Source organism: Vespa mandarinia, chromosome 5 (genome assembly GCF_050613455.1).
Source record: "Vespa mandarinia isolate Hongniang chromosome 5, ASM5061345v1, whole genome shotgun sequence".
Lineage (NCBI taxonomy): Eukaryota > Metazoa > Arthropoda > Insecta > Hymenoptera > Vespidae > Vespa > Vespa mandarinia.
Genome location: NC_140814.1, coordinates 1,293,617 through 1,306,799, shown reverse-complemented (window position 1 = coordinate 1,306,799; position 13,183 = coordinate 1,293,617). Strand labels below are relative to the sequence as shown.

The 13,183-nt window shown below is 31.2% G+C and overlaps 2 protein-coding genes and 1 long non-coding RNA gene across 4 annotated transcripts in view; 2 read left to right on the top strand and 1 right to left on the bottom strand.

The window, feature by feature from the left end:
• Positions 1 to 5,529, top strand: part of Dscam3 (Down syndrome cell adhesion molecule 3) — a 125,759-nt gene extending 120,230 nt beyond the window's left edge. Inside the window, exons 19-31 of the mRNA XM_035881005.2 lie at positions 56 to 202; positions 282 to 443; positions 513 to 729; positions 807 to 1,075; positions 1,154 to 1,342; positions 1,423 to 1,608; positions 1,678 to 2,125; positions 2,201 to 2,424; positions 2,548 to 2,716; positions 3,024 to 3,187; positions 3,543 to 3,645; positions 4,506 to 4,700; positions 5,205 to 5,529. Coding sequence (XP_035736898.2) covers positions 56 to 202; positions 282 to 443; positions 513 to 729; positions 807 to 1,075; positions 1,154 to 1,342; positions 1,423 to 1,608; positions 1,678 to 2,125; positions 2,201 to 2,424; positions 2,548 to 2,716; positions 3,024 to 3,187; positions 3,543 to 3,645; positions 4,506 to 4,700; positions 5,205 to 5,256 — 2,525 coding nt within the window. The 3' untranslated portion in view covers positions 5,257 to 5,529. The remainder of the gene's footprint in view (positions 1 to 55; positions 203 to 281; positions 444 to 512; positions 730 to 806; positions 1,076 to 1,153; positions 1,343 to 1,422; positions 1,609 to 1,677; positions 2,126 to 2,200; positions 2,425 to 2,547; positions 2,717 to 3,023; positions 3,188 to 3,542; positions 3,646 to 4,505; positions 4,701 to 5,204) is intronic.
• LOC118448153 (uncharacterized) lies at positions 2,911 to 9,534 on the bottom strand. 2 transcript variants are annotated; one of them, XR_004840123.2, is made up of 3 exons: positions 9,478 to 9,534; positions 9,008 to 9,070; positions 2,911 to 3,154 (listed from the first exon to the last, which is right to left on the bottom strand). It is a non-coding gene; the product is annotated as an uncharacterized LOC118448153 (long non-coding RNA). The 2 variants fall into 2 exon arrangements; XR_004840120.2 differs by lacking the exon at positions 2,911 to 3,154 and adding an exon at positions 3,541 to 4,246.
• Positions 9,535 to 9,819: 285 nt separating this feature from the next.
• LOC118448179 (tax1-binding protein 3 homolog) lies at positions 9,820 to 13,074 on the top strand. The gene is made up of 4 exons (XM_035881123.2): positions 9,820 to 9,998; positions 10,066 to 10,201; positions 10,440 to 10,568; positions 10,648 to 13,074. The coding sequence occupies exons 2-4, from the start codon at positions 10,145 to 10,147 to the stop codon at positions 10,834 to 10,836; spliced, it is 375 nt and encodes a 124-aa protein (XP_035737016.1). The 5' UTR covers positions 9,820 to 9,998; positions 10,066 to 10,144; the 3' UTR covers positions 10,837 to 13,074.
• The last annotated feature ends 109 nt before the right edge of the window (positions 13,075 to 13,183 follow it).

Genomic DNA, 13,183 nt, shown 5'->3' with positions numbered 1-13,183 from the left:
ATAGAAATATAATGGATCAAAAAATTTAAGCTAAAATTGATCGAATCTAACATAGTGCCAGAAACACCTCCTACACAAGTCACATGCGTTGCATTGTCTTCTCAATCCGTTAAAGTATCTTGGAACGCACCACCTCCTCATCAACATGGTGGAATTATTCAAGGATATAAAGTTTATTACAGACCAGTGCCTACTGATAACAGTGAGTGATCCAAAGGAAATGACAATTTTAAAAAGTAAAAAATTTTTAAACTAAATCATTAATTATATCATTTCTTCAGTGGATATTTCAACGGTGGGTGAAGTAAAACGAACATCAAGCATAGAAACTTATCTGCACACCTTGTATAAATATACGAACTACTCGATCAGAGTACTGGCATACACGGGAGCTGGCGATGGTGTATTGAGCCAACCAATTTATTGTATGACAGAAGAAGATGGTAAACTATATCAATATATATTTTAACGATAATATCCGACATGAAATTGACATGTTTTCTAATCAACAGTTCCTGGACCTCCAGCAGGCATCAAAGCTTTAGCATTAACTGCAGAAAGTATACTGGTATCATGGTTACCACCTTTACAACCTAATGGCAATGTATCCAAGTACACCATTTACAGCAGAGAAGCTGGTTCCAGTAATCACAATACTCATACTATGCATGAACCTCCATCATCACCAACTGATACTCTTACCATGGAGTTACGTGGTCTAGTTGAAAGGTGCTAATCACAAAACTTAAATAATTCATTTAACATTCAAACGCATAATTTTCCGTATAATGTTTGATACATTTTAGACAGCTATACGAATTCTGGGTATCCGCAACGACTGGCCTTGGAGAAGGGGAAGCAACTACTATAGTAACGCAAACGACAAATACCAGAGCACCTGCAAGAGTAGCTTCGTTTTCGCAACTCTTAAGAAGGGCTGTCAAATCATCAATCACGTTATCTTGTTTGGTTGTTGGCAATCCTACACCGCGCCCAATTTGGACTTACAGAAATGGTCAAGTATCAACTGGCAGGCACTACGAATATACGCCTGATGGTCATCTCCATATATGTGGTCTGTTATTAAAATACTAATTGACAAGTTTAAAATCAACAAATCGTAAAAAACGACATTAATTATTTCGCATTTTAGCGCTAGAACAATCTGTAGCTGGAAATTATTCTTGCTCTGCTAATAATCAATTTGGTGAAGATTCTATAACTTACACATTAGTAGTGGTCATGCCACCGAGATCACCAACCTTGGAACTTCAGTATACAACAACAAATAGCATAAGACTTCGATGGAATCATCCTGACAATGGTGGTGCTACTATTCAAGGTATCGTTTAAAAAAAAAATAACCGGTTTAAAAATATCAAATAAAAGAAATCAAATAAAACGTATATTCGTTATCCATAGGATATGTGTTAAGTTACAAGAGAGATCAAGGTGGTTGGGAAGAAATCGCATTATCTCCGGAACAAACCGAGTTCATACTAACCGGCTTAAAATGTGGATCATCATATCTGGCTCATCTAACTGCTCATAATCGTGTTGGCACTGGAGATCCAAGTTCATTGATAAGTGCAACAACTAAAGGAACTGGTACAAAATTATATCTTATAAGAAATACAACAAATTTTACGTATTCTTCATCACTTAACATCATTTTAGCTCCTTTGCTACCGAAAGAACGAGATATCATCTCAGCGAATGGAACTTCCGTAAAACTAAACTTATTATCCTGGCCAACCGGAGGATGTCCGATTCAATACTACACTGTTGAATATCGTAGACGTATTAATACCGAATTATGGATCCTAGTAGCTAGTAGGGCTACCGAAAATCTTGTAATAAGAGATTTAAAAACTGCCTCATGGTATAGCTTGCGTTTAACTGCACATAACGATGCTGGATCTACGCAAACTCAAATGGAATTTGCGACGACTACGTTAAGTGGAGTAAGTATTGGACCACCAAATGATCTGATCATGGAAGACGATGTAAAGAAGAGTATACCAAACCACAAAGTACTCTATGTCGTCGTACCATTAGTCTGTGCTATCATCCTCATCATATCAGCTATCATCCTAGGATATGTCATGCTCAAACGTAGCGGCAGGTGAATACCAATGAAACCATGTATCTTTCGCAGGAAGAATAATTACAATAATAAATAAACTCTATGCTTCTCTAGGTCCAATTATCTGGGGGAGATTCTGCCTGGTCAACAACAACAGCAACAAACTGGACTTGGTTTGGTGCAACAACAACAACACCAACAACATCACCATCTATCAAGTTGTATGTCTACGGTGCAACTAAAGTCTACGGCAGAACGAGACAACAGACGTAATCACCAAGTATACACGAGTTCGCCGGTTAAACAAGAAAATCACAAATCGAATGATCATGGATCAGGTACGATCTCATTAACTATATGATATTCTGACTCTAATCAAATTTCTTTCAATATTTTTTTATTTCTTTACTTAAACGAAATGATTTTTTTTTATGAGATCACATGCAATATTTTATTCGCAGAAATGTATGAAATCAGCCCATACGCAACGTTCAGTGTACCAGGAAGAGAAAATCGTTCTGTGACAACAGCAACGTTAGATTATACGATGCAATTTAAAACATTTGGTCATCTCGAGAATGAGGACATCAATACTATCGATTATGAAAGATCCAGCGTAGATTTTGAAAGGTAATCAATCCCACACTTCCTCCTTCTTCTTCTTCTCCTTCTTCTTCTCTTTCGCCTTCTCCTTTTCCTTCTTCTTCTTTTTTTTCTTCTTCTTTTTCTTTTTCTTCTTCTTCTTCTTCTTCTTCTTCTTCTTCTTCTTCTTCTTCTTCTTCTTCTTCTTCTTCTTTTCCTTCTTCATCTTCGTTTTCGTCTTCATATACGTCTTCGTCTTCATCTTCCTCTTCGTCTTTGTCTATCTTTTTCTCTTTTTTCTGGCTCTTCTTTCTCTCTCTTTGGTTCCTCCTTCTGGTATTGCTTTCACGTACAGGTCCAAAACTCCTAGGTGGCATAAACAACGATACTTCCCGAGCATCGCTGAAGCTGAGAGCAAACTTCGTTCGAGTCGACAAGGTTCCGGTAGTGATACTTCCGGTAGTCCTTGTGGCGAATGTGCCGGGCCTAGTTACAGAGTGCCGGTAAAACCTTGTAGAGGTAATCTTTTAATTACAATATTAATAAGAATAATTATTTTGAATTATTTAATAATATATTAGATTTACTAACGAATTTTTCGGTTTAAGTAGAAAATTATTTTTAAATACTTTCTTTTGAAAAAATTAATTTTATTAATTTTATAAATAAAATTTATTTTCGTAAAAATTATTTTTCAATATAATTATCTTCTTTTAAAATAATTTCTAAATTAAAAGAAAAAAAAATTATTTACATAAAATAGGAATAAAACTTTTTCGATAGATCATTTTGATAATTCCAGGATTTTTATGAAGTTCAATTCAAAATATCGAGAAAAAAACAATATATAATAACGAATTAATAACGTTTGCAGATGTATTTTCACGAGGTGTGGAATCGAGCACGGAATCTAACAACGAAGGTTCACCATCGCTCGCGAGACGACGAAGCCGACAACCGAGCCGGTCCACTCGCAGGTAGCCAAGGTTTGTTTGTTTCCACTAGCACTCACTCCTGACTCTTCGATCCTGATCTCTCACGGTCTCATAAGTTTCATGTCGATGCGAAGGAGATGTGGAAAAATATTATCGATTCTATTACTTTTCTTTTCTATTTTATGTTTTTTTTTCCTTCTTCTTAATCACTTCAACGAAAGTACTAAGCATCAATCCATTCATTTAACATTTAATGAAATTTTTCTCTCGACAAAAACAAATTCAATCGTTTTCCACGTCTCCCGTTACAAAAACGAAACACGGTCCAAGCCTCAGCCTCGATTCAACCTGCGCGTTCTTCTCGTTATTTTATTTTAATCATGACAAATTGCAAAAAAAAAAAACATAAAGGAAAAACTTGAACGATAAGATTAAAACGTGCAGGCAGTCTCGAGGATAAAAAGAATCGTCATTCACGCATACGCATATCATTCATCATTCCATTACTAACACGCGCTAATAAAAAATAAAATAAAATAAAATAAAATAGCACGAATTAGGTTCACGTCGTTGCACCCCGCCTTGGAGTCTTATCTCGTACATACAGCCATCTGTATTTGACCATTCTGGTCAGCCATCAATTCTAAAAAAAAAAGAAAGAACAAAAAATGCAAAAAAAAAAAACAATACCACCGACTACCAATTATGTTTCTCTCTCTCTCTCTCTCTTTTTCTTATTTCTCTTTCTCTCTCTCTCTCTCTCTCTCTCTCTCTTTTTCTCTCTCTCTCTTTCTCTCTTTCTCTTTTTCTATCTATAAAAAAAAAAGAAAATCTTTTTTTCAAACTCGTTGCGTTTAGAATTTTCTCCACATTTTTCCCCTTTTCTGATCTGTTATACGTAGTTCGGTGGAGGACATGACGCTGTTGCCGCCAAGCGGGTTCAGCGACAGCCGTGAATTGAGCGACGTGGAGTGCGATCGTGACCGTGATCGTGATCATGAGCGTGAGCGTGATTGGCAGGGCCTGTCCGTCGGGGCCCGCCATGGCGGCAGCTTGGGTAGACTCCCAATTGAAGCCGTCGAAACTATGCTCGCTAGGTATCGACACGAACCTCCGTAGACCGTAGTAAGCTGACACGATGTCAAATCTCTCTATATTCGAGTTCGCTTATATGAATTGCGTCGCGTTATTATAATTACAATTAGCCAAAATGAAATATTCGCTAAGAAATAACAATTCTATCTTTCTCTTCTCGATCTTTCAATAGTATTTCACACTTGATCGATCGTCCAACGATCGGAAAAGAAAAAAAAAAAAAGAAAAAAAAAGAGGAAAAAAAGAGAGAAAAAATTGTTACATTGCGTTTCTTATATCATCGCAAGTGCAAAACTATTTCAAAGATCGATGCCTTTGACTTGTTCAGATCCAATTTTATGCAATAAATCCTTACTGATCCTAAATTTTATTTATAAAATCCTCTAATTAAACCCACAATGATACATATTTACACGAGGCTGATTGTGCACGCAATATTGTTTGTGCGTTAATAACACATGTTAATGATAAAATAGATCCTTGAAATAATTATTTCTACGATGCAGGTACCAACAAAGGAAGGAACAAGAGAGACAGGAGTTCACCATACATGTATGATCCAGATTCGTTGGCACGACCAAGAATCTTCGTGGGACGATGTGATGAATCATCATCGTTGAAATTTCATCTTTCTTTAGGAAAAAAAATAATTCGTCGGCCGGGTGTCTCTCCGATTCCCCCTCGGATGATAGTAAAATATAGTATAGTTTCGATGTAAAAGATAATACTTTTTAATTATCGTTCGTAAAATTCGAGAGAGTGAGAAAAAAAAGAAAGAAAGAAAGAAAGAAATAAGGAAAGAAAGAGAGAGAGAGAGAGAGAGAAAGAGACAGAGAGAGAAGTATGACAACGTGCGAATCAAGTGCAATTCGACCGTTTATATTTGCAACGTGAGAACAAGAGAAAAAAAGAAAGAAAGAAGAAAAAGAGAGAGAGAAAGAGAGATAAAGAGAGAGAGAGAGAGAGAGAAAGTTAGAGAGAGAGAGAGAGGTAAAGAAAAAAAGAATTAAAAAAAGACGATCTTCGTATCATTACTGCCGTCACGTTGATACATTTTTTAATCTACATACATCACACACACACACACACACACACACATACACACACACACATATATTTTACGTAAATCTCTATTCGAAATGAGTAAGAACGCGCGAATTTAAAATGCGCGAGTATACTTAAGACGAGCAATGCGATCTGGAAAGTATCAAGGTGACTTTAAAAATGAATAGACTGTCTTTTGTTTGTAATTTACATTTGCTACTAACGATTTAAAAAAAAAAAGAAAAAGAGAAAAAAGAAAAGAAAAAGAAAAAACGGAGAGAAAAAAATAAAAAAAGCATAAACATAAATAATATATCGTCTAATATTTCATCGCCGTTATATACTATATATATCGCGCGACGAGATCAATTTTCATTTTCTCGAATCTATCCGCAGGAGAATAATTTTTCCAAATATACGCGAGGGTGGGTGGGTGTGTGTATGTATGTATGTATGTATGTGTATACCGATGATATGTTTATCATCCTCATGACGACGATCGATCGATCGAACGCGTCCTGTAGATGTTAGGATATGGCCAGGCCATCTCTTTATTGTACAATTATAAATTACGCTATTACAATAATAATAATAATTACAATAATAATAATAAAAATAATAATAATAATAATAATAATATTAATAATAATAATAATAATAATAATAATAATAATAATAATAATAATAATAATAATAATAATAATAATAATAATAATAAAATATCGATATATTCATATGTCTGAATTCTGTATAGTTTTATCGCGTTTCTTCGTTTTTACTGCCACAAAAAGACGAATGTAAAAGATATATCGATTATTTAATAACACAATACTCGTCATGGCGTTAAGACGAAGCTAGAAAGATTGATGATAATAATATAATCGTCGAGTTAAGGTAAAGCTAAAGTGTAAATAAAAAAAGAAAGAAAGAAAATAAATATGACAAATTTTCGAACGCAATAGACACGGAAAAAAGAAAGAGAAAGAGAAAGACAAATAAAAAAAAAAAGCAAGCAAGAAAGACGATAATGCACTTGTGAATTTCTCTTAATGCGACTTTCACTTTACGATTTGAATTTTGTTTCTTAGCATTCTTCACGATGAATGACTCTCATAAAATAAAAAGAAAATCTGAATGCTAACCGATTACGTTAATTTCCGATTATGAACTTTGTTATAAAAAGAAAAGAAAGAAACAAAAAAAAATGAAGCGAAAGAAAGAAAGAAGAAATGAAACGAAACGAACGAACAAAACGATCATGATCATGTCAAAGGTAATTTGTAGGCGTATCGATAGTACTTCTATCTTTGTATGTATGTACATACAAAACGAATAGGATCCTACGAGTCTATGTGAACTGTCAAGCGTATACATATATATAGTGTCTTGAAAAGAAAAAAAAAGAAATTAAAAAAAAAAAAAGAAAGACAAAAAATAATAACTCATAAAACGAATATGTGAAAGTTTATCAAACTGAAAAATGCCATTGAATTTGTAGCGACCGACATGAACGACTTCGAAAGCATTGCACAACATTATGGCCAATTAATTATACATATTTAATATACATATATATATATATATATATATATATACACATATACATATAAATATTCGGTTTATTGCTGCGACAAAGTGAGACTGAGGCGAACTAATTACGCTTATTAGTTCATTTCTGCCAAAGGATCCTTCAAATTTGCTCGTCTGTGAGGAATTCGCATTCTATAATAATGGAGGCATGCTCTGTATTATTTATGACGTATATCCTTTGCTTTGCGAAAAAGACAAAGGAAAAAACAACATAAAAAAGAAAAAGAGAAAGAGAAAGAGTAAGAAAGAGAGAGGAAGAGAGAAAGAGAGAGAGAGAGAGAGAGAAAAGACTCGCAAATGCGCGTAATAAATACAAAATACAAACTGCCAAAAATAAAAAATAAAATAAAAGATCAATCGACAAGACAGGGTGAATGATACTTATCGAATTAAAAAATACATCCTCCTGAATGTCGATACTATACAAATTTTATGTTCAAACACGCAGATTATATCTGTATGTATATGAAAATTACAGTTCCTTCGTTTTTTCGAAACTTTTCATCTATAAATATCTTAGTATATCTATAAGCGTACTATCAACTGTATGTGCTCCTATTTTTATTTTATTTATTTATTTATTTATTTATTTATTTATTTATTTATTTATTTATTTATTTATTCATTTATTTATATTATTACTTTTTTCTTAACGACAAGTCTGATAATATACTCTCGATATACTATACTTTGAGATAGTTTTATCGACCAATTTATATATTATATAGATATGTACACAATATACAGCGAATAATATTCAGTATATCGAAAAATAAGACGATTTCCTCATTCGCTCTTCATCCTCGTCCAAGATCGCCAAAACGAAATCGTATTAAACTTTGATATACTTTGAGTATAAAAGTCTTTTGTTTTCTAATATTGACTTCCCTAAACGTAAAACTTTCATATCGTAGCGTATTACAGAGTATGCCTCTTACGTGTTTTAAAGCGCCATGTATGATAAATAGAAATTAAGAAAACATCGATTAAAATAAAAAATAAAATAAAAAAAAATAATAAAAAAAAAAGAAAGAAAATTAAGCTAAGTTTTATCGAGGGGAACGACGAGAGGAACCACAGACATCTCTGCAGATGGTGCTCAATTATAATAAATGATTAATTATAAGATACTATAACGAAAGAATGTTGTTATTATTTTCTAGAAAGTACTTTGTAGATACGATTCCATATTGACGATTTCGATTTCGTACGAATTCCTTCGTATTTTAATATTTATCATGAACGATATGCGTAGCGATGTAATGTCCTTCAATTCCTTTTCTTTGTTTCTGTTTTTTCTTTTTTTCCTTTTTTCTCTAAAGCGAAACTGTAAACTTCACATTTAATAAATCCTATATGGGTACATATACCTGTATGCGTATTACGATCGCGTCTAACGTGAAAACAAAACAAAAATAAAAATAAAAAAAAGATCTGTGACATAGCGTAGCTATGACGGACGAATAAAAACTAGTTATACACGAAACACTTCTCCGAAATTTTTCTTTTTTTAACCTATCTCTTATTATATCTGTAACGAAAGGATTAAGATTGTTGTAAAAAAAAAAGAAAGAAAGAAAAATTATATCTCATATCTTTCAGTAAAATATCAATGATGACAATGATCGAAGAAAACGTAGTTTTATTCAACATATGTATATATGTATTTACTTACGCGATGAGTGTTATGTAGTATGCATAAAAATACAATGTTTACCACACCAAGGATCGACTGTAACTGAAAGTAAAAGTCCAGGTAAGTCGATAATATATCGATTTGATAACAACGTTAGAAACATTGTTTGTTTATACTTTGTGCCATTATCAAGTGTGTGCTATTATCACCGAAAACGAATACAATTATGAATATATGATTTTAATAAGTTTAGGATAAATTTTAATAAGTTTAAGATTACTGAAATTTATGATAAATATATATTATACTATATATAAATGTATAGAATGATATAATAGAATAAATTTTGTAAAATCTGTTTTTCGAAATTAATCACTGAGATTCATGTTTAATGTTTCAAAGAGCAATTAAAAGTTACGTTCAACAAAATTTCTTATAATTCGTCTAAGGTACATGATTATTATTATTTATGCTATCGGAGAATGTTATTAACATTAAAATTAACTTACAAAAGAGCAATAAATATTGTGACGACTTTCTATTAAGTCCAACTTAAAATGGCGCCGAGTGATCAACTACGCAGATAAAATTGGCGCTCAAACTATACATCGCAACGCCATCTGCAATAATATTGTAAATTATAAAGAGGTATCTGAAAGAATTTTTTGGAATAATATGTAAATTGTATTTTTTAATTTATTTTTTTTTTATTTTAAAAAGTGTTTCTTAAATTCTCCTTGATACGTATTAATAATTTATTTGACGAAATTGTTTTTTTATAAATTATTGACTAACAAAACAAGGTTGAACGTTCTTTATGGTGCCATCTAGCGAAAGAAGCGATTACTAAACGACAACACAGAATGCAATATTGTGCATCGATATTCTTACTACGCTGAATAAGACCGTATGTCGACTAACACAGTTCAATTAATATCTTAAGCTTACTCAGGAAATGCATTGTATGCATAATTAGATAAACAAACGAATGAAAGCTAATAAATAAAGTAGCGTTGTCGATACTTAAGCGGTAAAAGTTCAAAAATATCTAAATTCTATTTTCGTTTGCATCTCGTTGATTACTTTGACGTATTTAGGGCGTGTGTGATTCGTGTCATCGCGAAATTTAGACGAATTTTTTTAACGGAACCAAGTATAAAAACAAAATTCATCATTATGTGCGCAAAAATGGCTTTTCAACATCAAGCGGGTACTGCGATGGAATGCCTGAGTGTGAGTTTTATCAGAATTATAATTTTGTTTATTTAAAGTATACCTATGATAGATTAATTAATTGTATAAAAATTTACATTACATATTCAAGTACTTGGCTTCTAGAATAATGTCCTTTATTTACATCTTATCTACTAAGAAGACTTTATAATCTGAAGAGAAAATGCAGAAAAGTATTATAACATTATTTCTATATATGGTTATAAAAAATGTAAAAGATACATTTATTTTTCTACAGATACCTATAACTTTACATAAAGAAACTGAAGTTAATGAGAATGGAGAAGAAGTTATGAAGTGTGGCTTTAAAATTGGAGGAGGAATAGATCAAGATTTTCGGAAAAGTCCACAAGGCTATACAGATAATGTATTATAATAATATTTTGTCAAATAATAATTATAAAGATAATAGTTATTTAAGTTCTGTAATAATGTTACTATTTCAGGGTATATATGTAACTGAAGTTCATGAAGGGTCACCAGCAGCTAAGAGCGGTCTTAGAATGCATGACAAAATTTTACAGTGCAATGGATATGATTTCACGATGGTTACTCATAAAAAAGCTGTTTCTTATATAAAGAAACATCCAGTATTAAATTTATTGGTAGCCCGCAAAGGTGTAACCAGTACTTAAGTTGGACCAAACAAAAAATAAAAGCTAATATTTATTTCATATTTCATTTTGATAAAGCTGATTCATTTGAGCATCGTGTCAGATAAATGTCAGATAATGAGCAACGGCATAAAATTCATCAAGGTCAGTGTTTTCAAGATAATGTATCAATTGATTTTATCTGTACGATAAAAAAACTTTTGACGATCAAATTTAACAATTTTTGACAATGTGAAAATTGTTTTATAATATCAATCATCATCATATGAGATGTACTAAAATCACTGAGTGACACGGTGCAATGTGATGTTTTCCGTTTTCGAAAGACTTTATTTTTGGTAACAATAATTTAGTTATATTATATAATCATGAATACTTTAATGGTTAATAAGTCTCAGTATCAGGCATAAAATTAATTAAATTTGACTGCACTGTGGATACAATATCGAGCCATTAGATCAATGCGATTATATAAACATCCTGTTATAATTTATTGTTATTGATGAAAAGTATGAATTATATGTACACTATCTGATGTGCACCATTAATGTTATTAACAGTATGAATTTGATACGTTAAAAAAACGTTAGAATTATACTATGAGTATAATGAAACAAAAAAAATTTACAAAGAATTTTAAAGAATTTTCATAACTTAAAAAGGTGCCAAATTTTCAACGTATTAAAAATTTCTTATTACTATAATTAAGTAATATACAACAAAAGTTATTATATCAAGAGATATTAATCTTATTCTACTTAATTTTATAAGTAAGACAATTATGAACACAAGTTTTGAGCATTATCTTATACAATGATCCACGATTAAAAATATGCCTGAAACAGAACAAACAAAGGCCAAAGCGTTTCAATAGAATACGAACTTAATGCATTTTTAAACAATTTTGAAATTTCTACATAAAAATTATAATATCCCTATTATACTATGAGAGACAATTTCAAAGATCGTTTACAAGAAATATGATGGAAATACTTATAATACAATTTTATTATGACTTACAATTTTACAAGAATGTGATTAAGTAATATATGAGATTTATTAGACAAGAAATATTAGGGTGCATGTAATAGCAGAATTTCTAAGCATTTCATAAATTAAGATAACTATGTTTTTTTTTGTAGTATAACTACATTAACACAAGAATGCTTCATAAAAAAATCAATAATTCATTTTTATTCCCAATTAAAATTTTAAAGTTTTTAATACTTTTATACGAGCATAAAAATAATGTTTTTTTACTTTACTACTAACTTCAGATACATTGCATATTATAAGTGAAAAAAAAAAGAACAAAAGTTCCTGCACCAACGCGTGACTTCCTTTTCTATTTCCAATTATAATAGTAAAGGCACTGTAAATGCGCTGCTTCTCATTACATCATAAATATAAACTTTAAGCCATAACTGTGAAGACTAGTCTATGAACATCAGAACTATAAAAGTTCAGTCACAAACATAAAATACATTAATTATTGTATATGGTACAATGTATGTGGGAAAAAACTATGTAATAGAAAGCCCATAATGCTAAAAATTAGGTCCACTATTTTGGTGACAAAGTAAAATTGATTTGTAACAAAATATTAAGATTAGTTCGCATATAATGTTATGAGAAATGTTATTCTTTAGTGTTGGCATACAACATACATACATTCATTCATACATACATACATACATACATCAACATACATAAAGACCTTTTTTTAGATCTTGATGAAAGCAATTCTGTGTTGTAGATACTAACGTATATATATTGCTTACAATAAGTTTTCTATATCTATACATACAGTAATTAATACTATTATCATTCACACCTATTTATTTTTAAATATGAAATTGCTATACTTTAAGTACGAACATATACTGATATTCGTATATATATTTTTTATACATCACGATATATTTGCTTCTTTAAAGTAGAAATACTTTTCCAAAGAACCAAAATATTTGACCTGAAGTTTATGCTGGGGCAATACGACGATTTAAGAAGCCAGCTTTTAATAAACATTGTTTTTCAAAATGGTTGGCACAGTTAGTATATTTGCGAGTATGTATCATAACTCCTGATATACATGATTAAGGTACAAATACCGTGTTCTGCATAACGAATTTATAAACTTTTACATTATGATTCAATCTATTATACAACATTTCATATTGATTTATATATTTTTTATTTTGTCACACAAATTGTAGATGAATACCGTGATGTTATTAAAAAAAATACCAAAGAAATTGTTAAAAATATTTTCGTCGTTCGATACTTTCCCCGTCATCTTCTTCCGAATATTAAGTTTATTCGTAAACTACAATTTTAACGATTCTCCTAATAGACGAAAGAATAGAGA

Excerpts from the sequence above, each read along its gene's own strand:
- LOC118448179 (XM_035881123.2), top strand. The coding sequence starts at position 10,145 with ATGTGCGCAAAAATGGCTTTTCAACATCAAGCGGGTACTGCGATGGAA. Across the intron at positions 10,202-10,439 it reads CTGCGATGGAATGCCTGAGT|ATACCTATAACTTTACATAA; the intron begins GTGAGTTTTATC and ends ATTTTTCTACAG. Across the intron at positions 10,569-10,647 it reads CACAAGGCTATACAGATAAT|GGTATATATGTAACTGAAGT; the intron begins GTATTATAATAA and ends TTACTATTTCAG.